The 18,149-nt window shown below is 37.8% G+C and overlaps 1 protein-coding gene across 3 annotated transcripts in view; it reads right to left on the bottom strand.

Moving 5' to 3' along the window:
* Positions 1 to 18,149, bottom strand: part of znf385d (zinc finger protein 385D) — a 64,597-nt gene that overhangs the window by 27,649 nt on the left and 18,799 nt on the right. For all 3 annotated transcript variants that reach the window (XM_034297811.2, XM_026923903.3, XM_034297813.2), the window contains one exon: positions 1,428 to 1,535. In XM_034297811.2, the coding sequence (XP_034153702.2) occupies positions 1,428 to 1,535 (108 nt within the window). Of the gene's footprint in view, positions 1 to 1,427; positions 1,536 to 18,149 lie in introns of those variants that run through there.

Below are 18,149 nucleotides of genomic sequence, written 5' to 3' on the forward strand. Positions count from 1 at the left end.
CATTACTAGCTATCATTGTCTGGCTAGGTATTTAACTTGCTAATTAATCTGCTATTTAACACAAGAGTGTATTGCTGCATTCAACTTACCTCAAAAATGAAATTGGAGCTCAGAATTATGTCATTTTCAACCTACAAAGACAGAAAAAAAACATGGACGCCTCCCTGTTCGTCTTTCGTTACCAACAAGCTAGCCAGCTAACTATGATGGGTGATGTATTTTATTCTGAAACAAAAATCCATATGTCTGTTCATCCTGGATGCCAGGACTGATGAGGAACAGAGCTAAAACTACATTCAGGACAGGCTTTTACCACATTTACGAGAACATTCCATATGAACGGCCCACTCGTCAATGCTAAGTGTAACTCCAGTGTAATTTTATGAAGACTTTTCTTAGTGACTTTAATAACCAACACATCTGAGGGAATGGTTGATATTGGTAAAAGTTTTCTTTTGCTCTGTTGGTCACAGTGCCATTATACTGCCTGAGTTAACAGCTATGTGGTAGCTAGCTAAATCTTCAGCCTACATCATTAGCTAGCATTTTGTAGTTGCCTAGCAACAGTTGAATAATAACAAATTGACAATTTCACTGTAAAAATGCAGTGCATAGCAGAATCCTCTAGGCATTATATCGAAATGACCAATCCAACTGTGCTCTGTGTCTCTAAGCAGACATACAACTTAAATTTTTTTTATATAATTATTAAAAAAAAAATAAGTGGGTATGCCTTGGGAATATGTGGGTTTCCACCGGGTTCTCCAGTTTCCTGGATTGGCTATGCTAAACTGCCTGTAGGTATGAATTAGTGTGGGAATGTACTATATGTGTGCAATGTACTATATGTGTGCGATGGATTGCGTTCCATCCAGGATGTATTCCAGCCTCACGCCCAGTGCTCCTGGTATAGGCTCCGCATCCACCATGATCCTGACCACGATAAAGCACTTACTCTAGACAAACTAATGAATCTAATGGTTTCCATTATGTAATGAAACTTTACGGGAATTAGATTTATGACTTCCATTAGATTCCTTAAGGTTTCCATTAGGGATTTTCTGGTTACTCGTCAATACCACCAGAACCCAATAGGTTCTTCTTTAATGGATAGATGACTACTACCAGAATAAAGTGACATAAGCCTTCAGGAACCATCAGGAACAACACATTTAAGCAAACTTTGTATTTTATAGACCACCAGAAACACACTAAAACCCTAGAGAAACCACTAAAATCTTTGCTGGTTCACTCTGAGTCACTCTTGAATCAAATAGCACGGAATGATCTTTTTTGTCAAACATAAATCACAAATACTGTTAGTTTTGAATAAACAAAATAAAAGAACATGTTCCTAGATGACTCAGACATTTTGGCCCCTACTGAATAAGAATCTGGTGGATCGTCTCTTTCTCTGTCTTTCTTACCTGTGAATTAAATCGCAGTTGGCACACGTTGCAGGAGACGTGTTTCCTTTTAGACAAAGGAGAGATGCCAAATGTGTGATGTAGGACTGCTTTCTGAACCGGGTCCATCTGCAGGAGGAAGAGGCAGAGAGAGAGAGAGAGAGAGAGGGAGAGAGAGAGAGAGAAGTGTCTAATTAACATCACAGCAGCAGATACTCATCCAGCAGAGAGATAAAAATGAGCTTGGGGGCTTCTTGACAGAAAAACAGCTGCGTGTAGTGTGAAAGTATATTCGTCTGGAGAACATTACATGTCCTGATGCCACCTTAGAGCTGGGTTTCCACTGTCTGTCATGAGCCCAAAGTAAAATTCTGCACCCTGGCTCCAACATACTAAAGACTTTTGCATGAAACAAAATGTGCAAACTTGATAACACCAACAAAACACAAAAAGCCATTTGTTCTTTGTGTTGTTAATTAAGTAAGAAAAACACCTAATATAGGTTTTCTGAAAGGAGAAGTTTATTTAACATTTAAATTTTAACATTTAATGCTTACTTAACAATTATCTAAGTCTGTAGTGCCAGAGCATTCTAACAGTCTATACGGTTTCCTGCATGGGAGAGTCATCAGGACAGGACTAACTTGTTGGATGGTAACAGTAACTCTGCTTCATCACCCCACCCTGTCACTAATTATTTTGCTATAACAGCATGCCCCCAAGTGTTTTCTTCCTTGCATGGCATATATTTGTATGATCTGTGTAGCCCAAGTGAGTTAAACTGAAAAATCGACTGTTTATATTCTATTCTGTCCTGAAATACAGAGAAACATACTGTCTAAGGTTCTAAGCTACAAAGTTTACTATGAGAAAATAGGTTTCTCTTCGGACACATAAGGATCCCTAGCATTGTAAAAAGCATTCTTATTGGAAAACTATCTTATAAGGAAACACTGCTGTGTGTGTGTGTGTGTGTGTGTTTTTGCTATAAGAACTTTTAAGGGTTCTCCCAGACACCCAAACCAAGGAACTCCTAAGGGTTCTACATTTAACCTTTTGTTTCTGAGGTCGTATGTGTTGTATGTTCAAATCCCAGAGTATTCAATAAAGACCTGGTGAAAAATACTTATTTAAAAACATACTTAATTTTCCCCTTACCCTAAATATAGCTCATCAACCAAGACATGTTTAGTGTCTTGTTTATTGCTATATATTTTCCATCAAACCGTTCCATAAAAAAATGACCAAATTTTTAATTATTAGCTTCAAATGACAAGCTAACAGTATGAATAAAATGTAAATAAAAAAAGGAACCTTTTTTTTGGAAATGTAATTAAATAAGAGTACAAGTATTCAATTTCAATAACACTCAAGTAAGTATAAATACCCCAAAATAACTTAAATATAGCAATGAAGTACAATTACTCAAGTATTTCCCCCCTGGATGGCATTAACTCAGACTGTGTCCTAAACCACATCATCAAGGAACCAGATTGAAGCAGATATTTACAAAGAGGATTCTTGGATTTTGAAATAGACTTTCATTATTTGTTAGCACCATTAGCCTCATAGCTTCAGTGCAAAACTAAAGAAGCGAATATCAAACATCAAACATGTCTTGGCTGCTCCACTACATTTGGCTTAAGGAGAAAATTATATGAATTTGGTTTGTCATTACACCATTTCTTTATGTATGTCCCTCGGCTTGTTATTGGATTCTATTCCTCTTTGGGTAAAAATGTCTGGTGAATGAATAAATGTGAATCATCATCATGTACTGCAGGCATATTCCATTTCATAAGTAATATAGAATCATTTATTCGTTTCATATCACGTCTCATCCTGAATGAAAGTGCACCTGGCCACTCAGCAAGAGCCGTTCGGGTTTTAATGGGAAACTGAAACACTCCGCAGGTGCCTGTTTGTGGTGATAAGCTTCCATCATGCGAGACGAAATGGCAGTGATGTTCTCACTCATTGCTCCCACTGCTGCAAACTGCAATTGTCCTGCTCGTAATTTTGGCCTTTAACAGCATTCAGCCTCCTTCCTTAATCTTGTCAGATGCGATCGCAGAGGCAGGAGGTCGAGTTTGTCCTGTCCTAATATGAATGCTATGGATTAGAGGATTGATCATTTTACAGCATTAATGGAAAAATCCTCCATGAACAAATTACACGCTGATATTTTTAAATTAACATGTGAGCTTCAATGGCATCCAAGATCTAGTTCAGTGTTGACATTTTTTATTTAAACTTCTTTCAGACGTTGTTCTATTTCAACTTTGGTTAACGTTTTCCTACTTTACCCATAATGCCGTTCAACCACCTGCTGATAGTGGTGCAGCAGGATTTAGCCTTCACTTCATCTCCATCTAAAAAGTGTCCTCATCTGGACACTCTGTTCAAACAGATCAGCTTCCAAAGCTGCAACTTTCAGGCTCCTCCAATGCTGTCGCACTCGCAATTTGGCCAAGTTCTTTGCCGTAACTCCGCATGTATAGCTGCACTGCATTTTGGTCATTTGAGTCCAATGTTTCCACCAATGTCTCCACTAGAATCCAATGTTTCCAACATCTCCACTACTTCTATGTTTGATTTCTCATTAATATGACTTTGAACATCGCTGAAAAATGGTGAGTGAGAAGAGAAGCTACTCAAGAGAAGGATTGAAATTGCTCTAGCAAAAGCGTGTCCTCTTGTAACAACAACTTCTCACAGGAAAGTATGAAAATTATAATACAGTACCAACCAACAAATTAGCATCAAAATGAAATATTTCAATCTAAACATATTTCATATTGTTTCAGGGTCAACTCTTTCTTCAGCTTCATCCAGGTACACTTAAAAATGCGCACCTTCCAAGACACAGAGAGATTGCTTTTGGGGGAGCAAACCAGATGGAGTGGAAGCCTTGTGGATCACTATCGAATTGATTAATCAGTTTCAGTTGGGGAGCAGCATTAATATGATGCTAAAAGCAGCTCATATTGGAACCATATGGATTTCAGTGAAATGAGCTACAGACTCTAAAAAGGGTTACATGATATAAGAGCCACATAAATCCCCAGCATGGCTTCAAACGATTCAGAGAGAGAATGGTAAATCTGTGGAGAAGCATGAGGAAACACCACAGGCCAGACGAATTCTGAGAAATAGGAATTATCTCAAGAAGGAGAAATTAATATGGATGGAGTGAGACAGAAAAAAGCAAAAAAAGAAAGAGAGAGAGAGAGATGGAGAGAGAGACAGAGTTACTGCGAGAAAGAAAAGGAACATCTGTAAGAAGCGGGAGAGGAGCGTGAGAACGTCTATGTGTCCCGAGGTTAACACGTCATATTTCTGCTTTTTGCTTCTCATGCCAACAAATGGTTTATTTTAAAACTATTTTCGACTAGCGCATATCAAATATCTTGGGTTTCATTTACTTAGTATACCATTAAAATGAATTATAATTTGTTTACTATATTATTTGGTGTTTTTCAATGCCAAGAAAACTCCTAGGAACTGCCTAGGAACATTTCTTCACCATTCATCTCATTCAAAATTTTCCTACCATCTTAAAAAACAAGCCAGCTAGATAGCTAACTGTTAGTAGCAGGTAGATATGAGTGGGTTTCAGTAACTGAGCCTCCTTCTTTACAACCAAGAGTTCATTTCTCATTAACATTAGCTACTTTAGCAATACAGCAAGATAACATGCTAGTAAACTGGCATACATCTGTCACGAATAAATTCCTGATTTCCTGAGTCTTGATCAACTTTTCAGTGATTCTGCTACCTAGCCTAGTATGCAGGTTAAAACTGTGGCCAAAAGTTTTTCAAATAACATGATAGATCCAAAGCCATGAAGCCAGTTAGGAAATATGGAGGCAGCATAAGCTAGCAACTTATCGCATTAGTGATTGTATTGTTAATTCTTTATATGGGCAATGTACAGGTGTAGCAACAGTGAAAACAAGATAAATCCATTAAGAATATTAACATTTTCCTGTAAATGACAAAGAAAATAATTTCATGACACTGTTAATTACACTTAGTGTTGAACACAAGCTGAACTTGCCTGGGTTCTACCATATGGAGAAACAGCAATGTTGCGTCACAATTCATTAACTTGAAACTGAAAAGTTTTGGGTCGTTCATATGGAAGCTTCTTGCACACCTGCTGGAGATGACGGCATCCAAACAAAACATACGTTTACCATAAATAAAATGTGCAAATGAAGCCAAAGCTGAGCTATCCTGCAATTAAACTGGAAAAAAAATCTAAAACCTCTCATGAAGCATAGCCAGAAGCTCCGTGATTTTGTTACCGTGACGGAAATCGAAACCTACGACTATCAAAGTTATTAACCCTATAAATAAAGTCAAAAAATGTGTTCTTTGGGTGGAAAGTTCAGAAATTATTCCAATAAATAGCTGAAATATTAATGTACATATTTAAGTAACAGGGCTAATATTTGAATAGTTGAATTATGTTCATGACATTAAAACATTTTTTACTAGTTTTTAATAGTCCTTGGCTGCAAAGCGTTGCTGCGCCTGCTCTAGGAGACCAAATTCAAAATGTAAAAGCTGTAAATACTGCAAATTAAGGTTAAACAAACCTTATGCAATCACAAGGCGTGCAATTAACTATTTTTAATAGATCCATGTAATAAAAGAACCCTGCCTCAGGCAACTCTGAGCTTTTATTCCAGCCACTGAATCTGAAGGCTGTCTTTCCAGGTCAGAATGAACCTGAGCTGAAACACAAGGGACTGCATTAATCAGCATTAACCTTCTAATGTAACAGAGCTGAAATACGGAGGTAGTTTAGGAAAATATGGCATTATAAATGGACCAGTGAAGGTCTCATTTTTCACTGAGAGAAGGCCACCCTATTTTTCTATACAAAATACAATGAGAAGTATTTATTACTTGTATGGGATATGAAACAAAACGCTGATGGATAAACAGCATTCTAGAGAATTCTAGAAGGTTGTATCTTCATATTCAAGGACTGAGGGAAACAAAAAGTATCACCCATTACCCCACCACCTATTACCCCACCAACTGGTAAACACTAAAAATCCAAAAAACATCTGAACTTCTGCAGTTCCTCAGCTACTTCACTTGAGTTCATAATCAGTCTCAATCAGACGCCCTGTAGAACTTTCTGGAAAGCTTTCTGTTTAATGTGACTGAGTAAGACTATCAGTCAAAAAAATGTCATTCATCATCAGGAAACTATTGTTTACCTAATAATATTTTATCAGATTTATTTTGGTTTTTGAGTTTACTACATTCCAGAAAGATAAAAAATTTGTTGGACACAATATCAGAATCTACTGAGAAGCTGGGACGTAGTCAGGCTGTGAGTCAAAATGGAGTCTTTTAATTGGCATTTCATTATATTGCTCAGCATTTCATTTTAATCCCTGTATGATGTTCCAGAAAGATTTTCTTTCGATAATGGTAGAGAACGTTCTTTTAAGAAAGCTGAAAAACACATGCAATGAATGTACAAGATCCCAGCAGAGATATATGCAGTACGTGGTCTACGCAGCATTCATGGAGCAGCAGGTCTATAAACAAAAGCATATTTCTTTTGTGAATTTCAGGCCAGATTATACAGAAATGTGGTAAAAATATGGTTTTATTTTCAAGCTTAGTAACTCAGTGTTTAGATCAGGCTACTGGAGCAACCACCATTCAGTTACATACCTAGTAAACAACGAATATTAAAGAAAGTTTGGTCAAATAGCAAAAACTTTATTATAATATCATGTCTTGTATATCACTATAGAAATGGTCCATTGGGAGCAGATAAATATAGACCATCATTATAGCCCTAGGGGATGGAATTTTGGGCTATTTTTGAAGTCTCACTTAACCATTTGCCCAAGTCTGAACAAAACAACATGGAGAAGATTTCCTCTTCCAAATTCTCCCTTCTTGAGCCAACTTCATTGCTACTTCAAAGCTGAAGTAAATGAGTAGCATGTTTTACACATCTCCCCTACTGAGGCTCCGTAATGCCAAAGCTTTACGACACTGACGCATCTCAGCAGGACCACCACGGAAACGCTGTCAATTTCTTTCCTGACTGAAGCCGCGTTCCCCTCTGTCAGATTGCAGATGAAAAATAATCAGCCTCCCTGCTGCTACCAGTCATCAGAACCGGAGTGTATCTTGACACATGGTTTCTTTATCCAAAGTAAATGCATCTATCTTCACCAATGTGAACTTTCCTCGACTCTTTAGAAGGCTTAGGAGTCTTGTCTCATCTCATCTGGAGTAACGCAGCCGTTCTTTATCCTGTCAGAGAAACACTGCTGCGCGACAAAGTGGATCAGAAATGACAGGAGAGTTCATCACTCGTCTTGTCCACGGTGAGAAGGGAGGACAGGAACTGGACAGAAATCAAACAGGAAGTGGACAGGAATGAAGGCAATGACAGCAAGGACAGGGGGCGTAATAAATAAATGACAAAACTTGCTATCGTGCCATTCAGGGTGACACGTCCTCTAAGGCAATGTCTCTGATTATCCCTGAAATGCAAAAAGCTACCCATGAGGACAAGCAGAGTTCTCTCTGTGGAGCGTTCAGGGCTCTTTGCTTAGAAAAGGGGTTTCCAAAAGGGACTGAAGAACCCTTTTTACCATTCTAGATCTGGATGTCTCTACACTTTCTTGGATGAACCACTTGAATAAACCTGCAAAATATCCCAAATGGTGTAGCATTTACATGAGACCCAAGGGAAGTAGGTCACCTCATAAACACTCTGAAGGCTGAATACAGCAATGTTCAACACCATGCACACTTATCATTGACCAAAGTGGGATAAATGACCTGTCACATATAATACAGGCCCCTATGTTTCGTCCAATTACATAGCTTGCATGCATGGGATGAAATCAGTGCACCTATTGATTTTGATCAATGAAAATTTGCATTTCAGATCCACGAAGAAGCATCTGCCGGGCCAGAATAATGAAGAGCGTCAGTTCACGCTGGTTAATACGGGGCTGCGTGACTACAAATGTTTATTTCTAGTCAAGGAGTAATTACAGAATCTTGTCTCTCCATAGTTAAACCAAAACATCCCTATTTTAGGCTATTTTATTCCTGTAGTTAAATGCTGATAAACAACAGCAAAGTACACATCAAACCACACTTGAGTCGACAACAACAGACAGGCTACAAATTGCATTTCCAGCTTCAGTGCTTCTTAATGCTACACTATTAACAGCAAAGATAAATCAGTGTAAGAAATGTACAAAATATTAAATCTTTATGTCATATTACATTATTTTAAAACCATTAGACACCTAAACATGGAACATGTAACCTGAGGTGAGGTATCAGGACTGAAGTCCTTGGGGAGCAAACAAAAAGTCACAAGAGCAGCTGCTTTAACTCTCATGCAGGTGGGAGCGTCATACTGTAGGCTGAAGGATACTGAAGTCATATGAAGGATGAAGAAAGGGATGAAATACCACTTAATTAACATTCGGGTGTAAACTGGGGTAAATTGGGATCTACTCAGTCTTTTCATTCATTATTTCATCTGTAGTAACAGCTTTATTCAGGTCAGGGGTGCTATGGTTCAAATGACTAATTTATTTTTAATTTTGGGAATACTAAATTGATTAGAAAATATTGCAGGCGAGTACAAATAAATATAACTGCAGGATTAGTCAGAATTCCATCATGAGCAGTTGGCAACGGGATTAAAAATTCAGTCCTGTGCATACTTCTACACTTATCCATAAAACTGACATGAAAGTGATTACGTTCCATTATAAAAAAAATAATAATAATAATTTCTCAGCATAGTTTCAGCATAATATGCAGTTGACTGTAGAATTGGCTTCATCTGTTATGAAATATTTCCAGACTAAAAAAGTACATTTAGCCTGCTTTCTTTACTGTCTTCTTCACTAATATTTTTTTCAGACTAGTCATTAGCTCCCTACGGCAGAGGATAGTGAATTTATTATTTGACTAATCTATGCAACCTCTATCACAGTCAAACCTTTTTACAAACTTAAAAAAGTTGGTTGATACACGGTTTAAATGTAACTGTAACATGCTAACGAATGACAGCAATGAGAATACAGGCATGAGTCAGAGAAAGGGAAAAAAAGAAAAAAGAAATGCACATAACAAGCATCAAAACTTGAACAAAGACCGGCTGTAAGAAGGCAAACTAATGACAATGCAAACACAGAACAGGTGAGTACAATCAGTAACAGACCAATGATGGGACAGGGCGGAGACAGGACTAAAACAGAAACAAATGCATGTGGCATAATAAACAAAAGCACACGGAAAACCCAAAACAAACTCATGAAATGGAAGCAGCGATCTTTGCAATGGAAGCCATGACATGCATCAATTAGGAGAATTCGTGCCAGTAACCATGAGCACCACAGGTTTTCGATCTCTCAATAACAACAGAAATGCATCTATCCCCAAACCCCAGCACAGACTCTATTTTCTGAGATGATACTCCTCTTCACTAGTGCTGTTATTTGAAGTGTGGTGATTTCTTTCCATTTCAACATGGCAGTGTAGGAGAAGCCTCAATTTTCCCTCAGGTGCCTCTGTACATTAAAGTAGTTCTGTTACGAAGGCTCATAAACTTCAAACCAACACCTCTCACCCTGCAAACTACCTCCTTACAACACTTCCCTCCAGCAAGAGACTGATGAACATTTAATGTCATACCTTTCGTTTACGCAGGATCTATACTTTAACCCAGTGGGAACTCAGTGAGAGCATAAAATGTTGGCCGTCTGTGGGGCATTGAGGACTGGCTCGGGAAATACTGCTCCACTCGTATGAAATATAAAAATCCAAAAAATTTCATTTGTCCAATTTCCCACCCAACAGTACATCACATAAAGACATGTTTAGTGTTCGAGGTTTGCTATTTTAGTTTTCCCCATTGCTACGATGGCTAAAAGATAAAGAAAGCTTCTAGCATCCAGTTTAGCACTGTACAATCTGTAGGCCTAAATTATACAATAAATAATCTAACTTTTTTTTTTTTTACCCGAAACATATTTTAAAAATGTATAGGAATGACACGATCCTACAAAGTATTGTGTATTATGTCATTGATAAATTTTCCTTCCACTCTCAAATCTGTACTTGACTATATTCTCCAGTGTTCTTGCTTTTGTACTCATTACATATGGAATAAAACATGACAGATCATCCTATTATAGGAGAATAATCAATGATGTGAATCAGAGTTACTCTTACAACCCTGAAGCTTTTTTATTTTCTCATAACAACACATCCTAAAGTGTTTTATTCCTCTTATACGACAGCCATTTACCAATGATTACAGTGATTTCTTTATTATAGAATCAAATGTTGTAGTTTTTATCCATTTACAGTTATGCTTTGTGGAGCATTTAAGAAACAAGTTATTTTCATTATAGAAGCTATAAATAGTCGTTCCCTCACCGGCCTCTTTTTTTTCTCTCTCTTGAAGTTAATAAGATGAAAAAACCGAACACAGCTTGACATGTACTAGCAACCTCAAAGCACAAAGATTTCTGTCCTGAAGTTACAATTTTACAAAGCACTGACACTGGAGACTCCTTCCATAAATGTTAAATAAACATCTCCTTACAGAAAACTTCACCAGAGCTGTAGTATAAATTATCATATACAGTATAGTGTTAAATTATACATATTGTAGTTTAGTGTATATACTGTATACTGTTTATACTCTTCTAGCTTATTACACTTTTAGGCGCACTGAAAAAATAGAACATTTCTGTTTTCTGTTTGTAAGGTCTCTTCTATAATTATATATTTGATATTCGTTCCATAACAGCAGTTCAGTAAAACCATTTTAGACTTTCAGCTGCTTTTTACCTAATAAGAAAGCCTAGTAAATTTCCCCCAGACCATATTTCACAAACCAGACGCCATCGTTTTTTTTCTTTTTTTTCTTTTGTTTCTCAGTCAAAACAGTGTGCGTTTGTTTGGCTTAAATTCAAAAGGATGATAACACAGAAGAGGAGTGTGCTAGCTGATTTGATATCAGGTGTTAGTGGATGAGATGAAAACAGGATCTGGTTGAAATATTGCATTCTTGAATAATGAGCATCAGACTTTTGATAGAAAAAGATAGAAAGATCTTGCATTTCTGTATTTTAGCAAAGGCAGGCCTGTGTGTGTATGTGTGTGTGGGGGGATTTATATCTTGGTGGGAAGAAATGACAGGAATATTGAACAGTTTTGACCATGTGGGGATATTTGGCTGGTCCTGACGATGGAAAAAAAAATTTTTTTTTTTTTTTTACAATAACTGCAGCTTTTATTTAAAAACTAAAAGAGCCAAAAGGTTTTGTTTTTGTTACTGAGGTTAAGGATAGAGTTAGATTTAAGTGTAAGGCATAGCATTCATTAGCAATAGAAGGTCCTCACAATGATAGTGAGATAAACATGTGTGTGTGTGTGTGTGTGTGTGTGTGTATGTGTGTGTGAGATTGTTCAGAGCTGCGGGGTAACTACAACACTTCCTCTCTGGACTCCCACAGTGAGTGAGCACTAAGTCTCAGGGCTGATGGGTAAATGGGCATCTCAGCAGTGGTTCTATTCAGCTACTCAGACTCACTAAGTCTCCTTCCGGACACACACACACACACACACACACAGAGAGAGAGAGAAAGGGCCCAGCTGAAAGACCCAGATACCACACGCTGGGCCACTGACCCAACAGCCTCTCTTATGACAGAGAGAAAAGGCATTTCTCTGAACACACCCACCATCTTGGTCTTTTTTTTGGTTCTCTTTCTCTCTCTGGCTCTGCATGATTGCGATAGGATACACTGCCAACCTCTTTCCCTCTGCGCTGCACTCTGAACACCCTGTGTTCTGCTACTTCTAAGAGCTGTTTGCTGAAAGAATTCAGCTTGTTTGGAGGAATGTTAAAAGCTGTCGAGAGCAGGGGAGCAATCCAGGGAACCAATCTCTGTTCCACCTGAAAATGATATTCCGGGTCCCGTGCTATTACTACAGGCCTAATGCTATAAACCACACACATAGTATTGGGTTGGGATCACTGCAATGAGCTCAGCTTTGTGGTGTGAGTACTTGGCACAAGACACTGCGACAGTTTGAAAAAGCATGGTTCAAACATGAGAAATGTATGTCATGAGGACATGGGACACACCCAGTAACAAGAAAGACTATAACGTGAATAGTACAGCGATGTACCCGTCTTTCCCCATTTTGCTAACATTGCACACAACCCAAATGACATACAGAACAGAGCAATCGATCAACAGATTGAAATGAATTCTTCTCTGTGTATGAAAGCAAGCCAGGATTGATCCTCGGTGCAGACTCGAGTATCTGGAGCAAGGTTGATAACAACGTTAAAGGAATACTCCACTGTTTCTCAACCTAAGCTCTATTTATTGTATCTGTAAATGTGTGATTGCCACAGACAGGAATTCTGACACATTTCCACATACTGAAAATACTATTTACTCAAAGGTGCTTTTGATGGAAGTCTGAGGGCAATTGTCAAATTCTGTCAAGAGCTGTTTATGCAAAACGTTTTTGTTGAATTTTATGAATTCATGTATTCAGCATTTGTAAATTAAGTTCTGAATCTGAAAGTATCCATTTCAGAAACAAAAATGCTTTTCAGAAGGAAAAAAATGGATGTCCCTCTCACTTTAAGACCTTCAGTGTTGTTTTGTAACTTTCACACCTATTAGTTCATTTTTCTCAAGTCTGAATCAGAGCAAAATTAACAGTCTTAGTTTGTTTGGTATTTGCTTTGGTTTGATTTCACTGATTAGATTAAACAATTCCCCCAGAAAAGGTACTGAAAATATGCTTATAAAACCCTTTCATTCATTCATTAATTCATTGTTCAGAAACAGTAAATGGAAACATTTCTACAGCTCTGTCCTTTGGCTCAAAACATGTTTCAACCCAGAATACATGGCATGTTTGATTCGTTCCTGCTGTCTGGTCGAGTTGAATTACTTTCTCACTGCAATCAAAATCACGTATTTTAAATGAATTCAACAGCTGCTCTTAAACTTCCATTATTAGTTTTCAGTCGGACATTTTTTGTTAGAGTACAGTGAAACGTGAAATTTCTTATCCATCACACATATGCTAGAGAAGCAGTAGATAGCGACTATTATAAAAACACTGGAGTATTCCATTAACGTGTATCCCTACAGAGACCTACAGCATATCAACTATAGGCTATGTTCAAAACCACTCTTGATACGCACAGCAATTGAAGTTGATTTGTTTTCTGACCTTCAAAGTAGTCATTTAAGCCCCAAACACATCGCATATACACAAGGCAGCTAATCAACAAGCCTCCCTGATTTGGTGTGCAACCTGATTAAACACACTACATGACCTCACAAATCTGACCCTGAATAATGCACCATAATTACACAACAATACATTTCTAATTGTGTTATGGCAGAAATGCTGGTATTTTGCAATGAGATGTCTTTCACTTCTGATTCATATGATCGTCTGTATCCATTTGCCGAGCTCTTCATGATTATCCAGCTGTGCTGCGCAAATTCCCTCTCCACTTGTCAGCTCTGTGTGAAGATTTCCACGTATAATCATAATCATACTAATCACACTGCAGCCTCCCACACACACCCACAACAGACATACTGCAGCTTTGAAGTAAAACCATCTAACAATGCTAGCATGGCTAACAGTTAATGAATACTAATCTTTAGCAGCTAGTATGATTTCATTTGTACTGATTATGCAACCCACATGCATGAGACACCCTACAAGCTCTGAGTCATTAGTAACATTGTAGGGATGCACGTGATCTATCTCTTTACACAGTGCTGATACTGTAGGTGAAATGGATTAAACTGCTGGTTGTAATGATCCATATAATCACCCGCATATGAAGCATCAGCAATTATCTCTATTTTGCTAAATTTATTTAGAATATGATATATTTTAACACAAATTTATCTTAGTTGTTTCTTGTGTGCTTTTCTGTCAACATTATATTAATTTTATAGTAATAATAACAATAATAATACAAACCCGATTCCAAAAAAGTTGGGACACTGTACAAATTGTAAATAAAAAAGGAATGCAATAATTTACAAATCTCATAAACTTATATTTTATTCACAATAGAATATAGATAACATATCAAATGTTGAAAGTGAGACATTTTGAAATGTCATGCCAAATATTGGCTCATTTTGGATTTCATGAGAGCTACACATTCCAAAAAAGTTGGGACAGGTAGCAATAAGAGGCCGGAAAAGTTAAATGTACATATAAGGAACAGCTGGAGGACCAATTTGCAACTTATTAGGTCAATTGGCAACATGATTGGGTATAAAAAGAGCCTCTCAGAGTGGCAGTGTCTCTCAGAAGTCAAGATGGGCAGAAGATCACCAATTCTCCCAATGCTGCGGCGAAAAATAGTGGAGCAATATCAGAAAGGAGTTTCTCAGAGAAAAATTGCAAGGAGTTTGAAGTAATCATCATCTACAGTGCATAATATCATCCAAAGATTCAGAGAATCTGGAACAATCTCTGTGCGTAAGGGTCAAGGCCGGAAAACCATACTGGATGCCCGTGATCTTCGGGCCCTTAGACGGCACTGCTTCACATACAGGAATGCTGCTGTAATGGAAATCACAACATGGGCTCAGGAATACTTCCAGAAAACATTGTCGGTGAACACAATCCACCGTGCCATTCGCCGTTGCCGGCTTAAACTCTATAGGTCAAAAAAGAAGCCATATCTAAACATGATCCAGAAGCGCAGGCGTTTTCTCTGGGCCAAGGCTCATTTAAAATGGACTGTGGCAAAGTGGAAAACTGTTCTGTGGTCAGACGAATCAAAATTTGAAGTTCTTTTTGGAAAACTGGGACGCCATGTCATCCGGACTAAAGAGGACAAGGACAACCCAAGTTGTTATCAGCGCTCAGTTCAGAAACCTGCATCTCTGATGGTATGGGGTTGCATGAGTGCGTGTGGCATGGGCAGCTTACACATCTGGAAAGGCACCATCAATGCTGAAAGGTATATCCAAGTTCTAGAACAACATATGCTCCCATCCAGACGTCGTCTCCTTCAGGGAAGACCTTGCATTTTCCAACATGACAATGCCAGACCACATCCTGCATCAATTACAACATCATGGCTGCATAGAAGAAGGATCCGGGTACTGAAATGGCCAGCCTGCAGTCCAGATCTTTCACCCATAGAAAACATTTGGCGCATCATAAAGAGGAAGATGCGACAAAGAAGACCTAAGACAGTTGAGCAACTAGAAGCCTGTATTAGACAAGAATGGGACAACATTCCTATTCCTAAACTTGAGCAACTTGTCTCCTCAGTCCCCAGACGTTTGCAGACTGTTATAAAAAGAAGAGGGGATTCCACACAATGGTAAACATGGCCTTGTCCCAACTTTTTTGAGATGTGTTGATGCCATGAAATTTAAAATCAACTTATTTTTCCCTTAAAATGATACATTTTCTCAGTTTAAATATTTGATATGTCATCTATGTTGTATTCTGAATAAAATATTGAAATTTGAAACTTCCACATCATTGCATTCTGTTTTTATTCACAATTTGTACAGTGTCCCAACTTTTTTGGAATTGGGTTTGTAATAATAATAATAATAAAAATAATAATAAAAATAATAATAATAATAAAAGCCAAAAGGTTCCTTAGAGCCTTTATGATTCATCTCTAAAGAAGCTTTCAGTGCATTATTCTTCCTTAAAGAACCTTTTGGTCCATGATCCATCTCTAAAGAACATTTCAGTCCAGTATTTTTCTATAAAGAACCTCTCAGTCCATGATTCTTCTCTGAAGAACCTTTTGGTCCAGATTTCTACCCTAAAGAATCCTTCATTCCACAATTTTTCCCCAAAGAAACTATAGTCCATGATTCTTTGAGTCCATGATTCATCACTAAAGCACATTTTAGTCCATGATTCTTCTCTACAAAACCTTTTAATCCATGATTTGTCTGTATGAAGAACCTGTCAGTCAATTATTCTTGTCTAAAAAAACCTTTGAGCCCATGATTCTTTGCTAAAGAACCTTTCAGTCCATGACACTTCCATCAGTCATTGGCTCTTCTCTAAAGAACCTTTCAATCCCTGATCCTTTCAGTCCAAGATTCGTGTCTAGAACCTTTGCATCCATGACTCTTCTCTAAAGAACTTTTCAGTCAATGATTCTTTTCTAAATAACCTTCTGGCTGTATGGTTCTTTAGCCATTTTTCCTGTTGCCACAATAAACTGAATAATATTTTTTTCCCCCACAAAACCCTTCACACAATATTAATATTTATGGTGATATTTTTTCTTTGACACATCCAACAATCAAGAGGTTCTATAGGAAACCAAAAATATTCCTTCTATGACATCACTCTAAAGCTTTGGCATATTTTATATTTAAGATTGTATATTTGCCTTGCATAAGGAAATAAATCTAGTTTTGTCCTGCTTAGGTGTCCACTGCCCAGTTTTCCTTTAGAATTCCATTTTTTTTAAACTGAGATGAGCTGTTTGATGGCATAATGACTTCACTAAGATCATAGATGAGGCTATTCGTCTTCGCTAGAACGTCCTCTGGCGCTCGCTGAGCAAGATTGATCATTGTGTAATGAGGAACTGACAAAGAGCCAGTATGATTATGCAGCTAAGCTGAAGAACGGAGAATGAAACAGTTACTTTTACCAATTACACTGGTGACACAATTTCTACATTTATTATATCTGTGTTCATAAAAATGCCAGCTGTTCGTAGCAGAGATGGGCCGAAGGGCAGGTAACTATGCTCGAACCTGATGCTTTTGAGTAAGCACTGGCTGTATATCATCGAAAGGAGAATATGAATGCATGAGGTGACAAGATCAAGCACTAAGAGTTAGCGATTAGCTAGGACGAGCATAGCCTTGGGCTAAGCTTTTAAACAATGGCACCCTCCTGGAAGTCGTAAATTTCCTCGTTTGAAGATGTGAACAAGCTTTCCGGGGGTGAGTGTAGTGGCAGGCTTTAGGGAGCCTTTCTCTCAGACATGCCGCAGGTGCAAAGTGTTAGTGTGACAGACCAGATGTCTCTTTTTCAGATGTCGCCACAGTAAATACGCACACATGAAATCCAGGTCTTGCAGAGTGAGAGTAGCTGAGCTAAAAAAATAAAATACTTGTTTTAATTAAGCACTATAATAATATTATCAATGTCAATTGTTAAAACTAGTTATGTAGCTAAATTATTTTGTATTTTATAATAACATTTGCCCTATAACAATGACTATAGGTAAAGCCAAGTGTGCTAGCAAGCTAGAAAACATAAAAAAAAAACTAGCAAAAAACCTAGAAAGAAATAATGGTGTGGGATAGATTGTTTTAAATTGGGATAACATTAGATTTTCCTGAGTTCCTGTGAGTTTTCCTGACAGGTTACACACAATCAGTAATTCACAATCATTGCTGTATCGTGGGTCAGAAATTGCGAGAAATTTGCCCACAATTTTTACAACATATATAAGTCCAAACATCATTACACCCAAACTTCAGGCACGAAAGAAGTCAGCCTACAGAATGACTGGCAGGAGCTGCAGCCAATCAGAGCAGAGAGACAGTGAAGCTGGTGTCATCCTTCATGATTTCACTGCCACAGACAAAAGATTCTTTGGTCATGAGTTCATCACAGATGGGAATTAAGTGCCATTGCGAACAAAAA

The sequence above is a fragment of the Pangasianodon hypophthalmus genome, chromosome 22 (genome assembly GCF_027358585.1).
Source record: "Pangasianodon hypophthalmus isolate fPanHyp1 chromosome 22, fPanHyp1.pri, whole genome shotgun sequence".
NCBI classification, from domain to species: Eukaryota; Metazoa; Chordata; class Actinopteri; order Siluriformes; family Pangasiidae; genus Pangasianodon; species Pangasianodon hypophthalmus.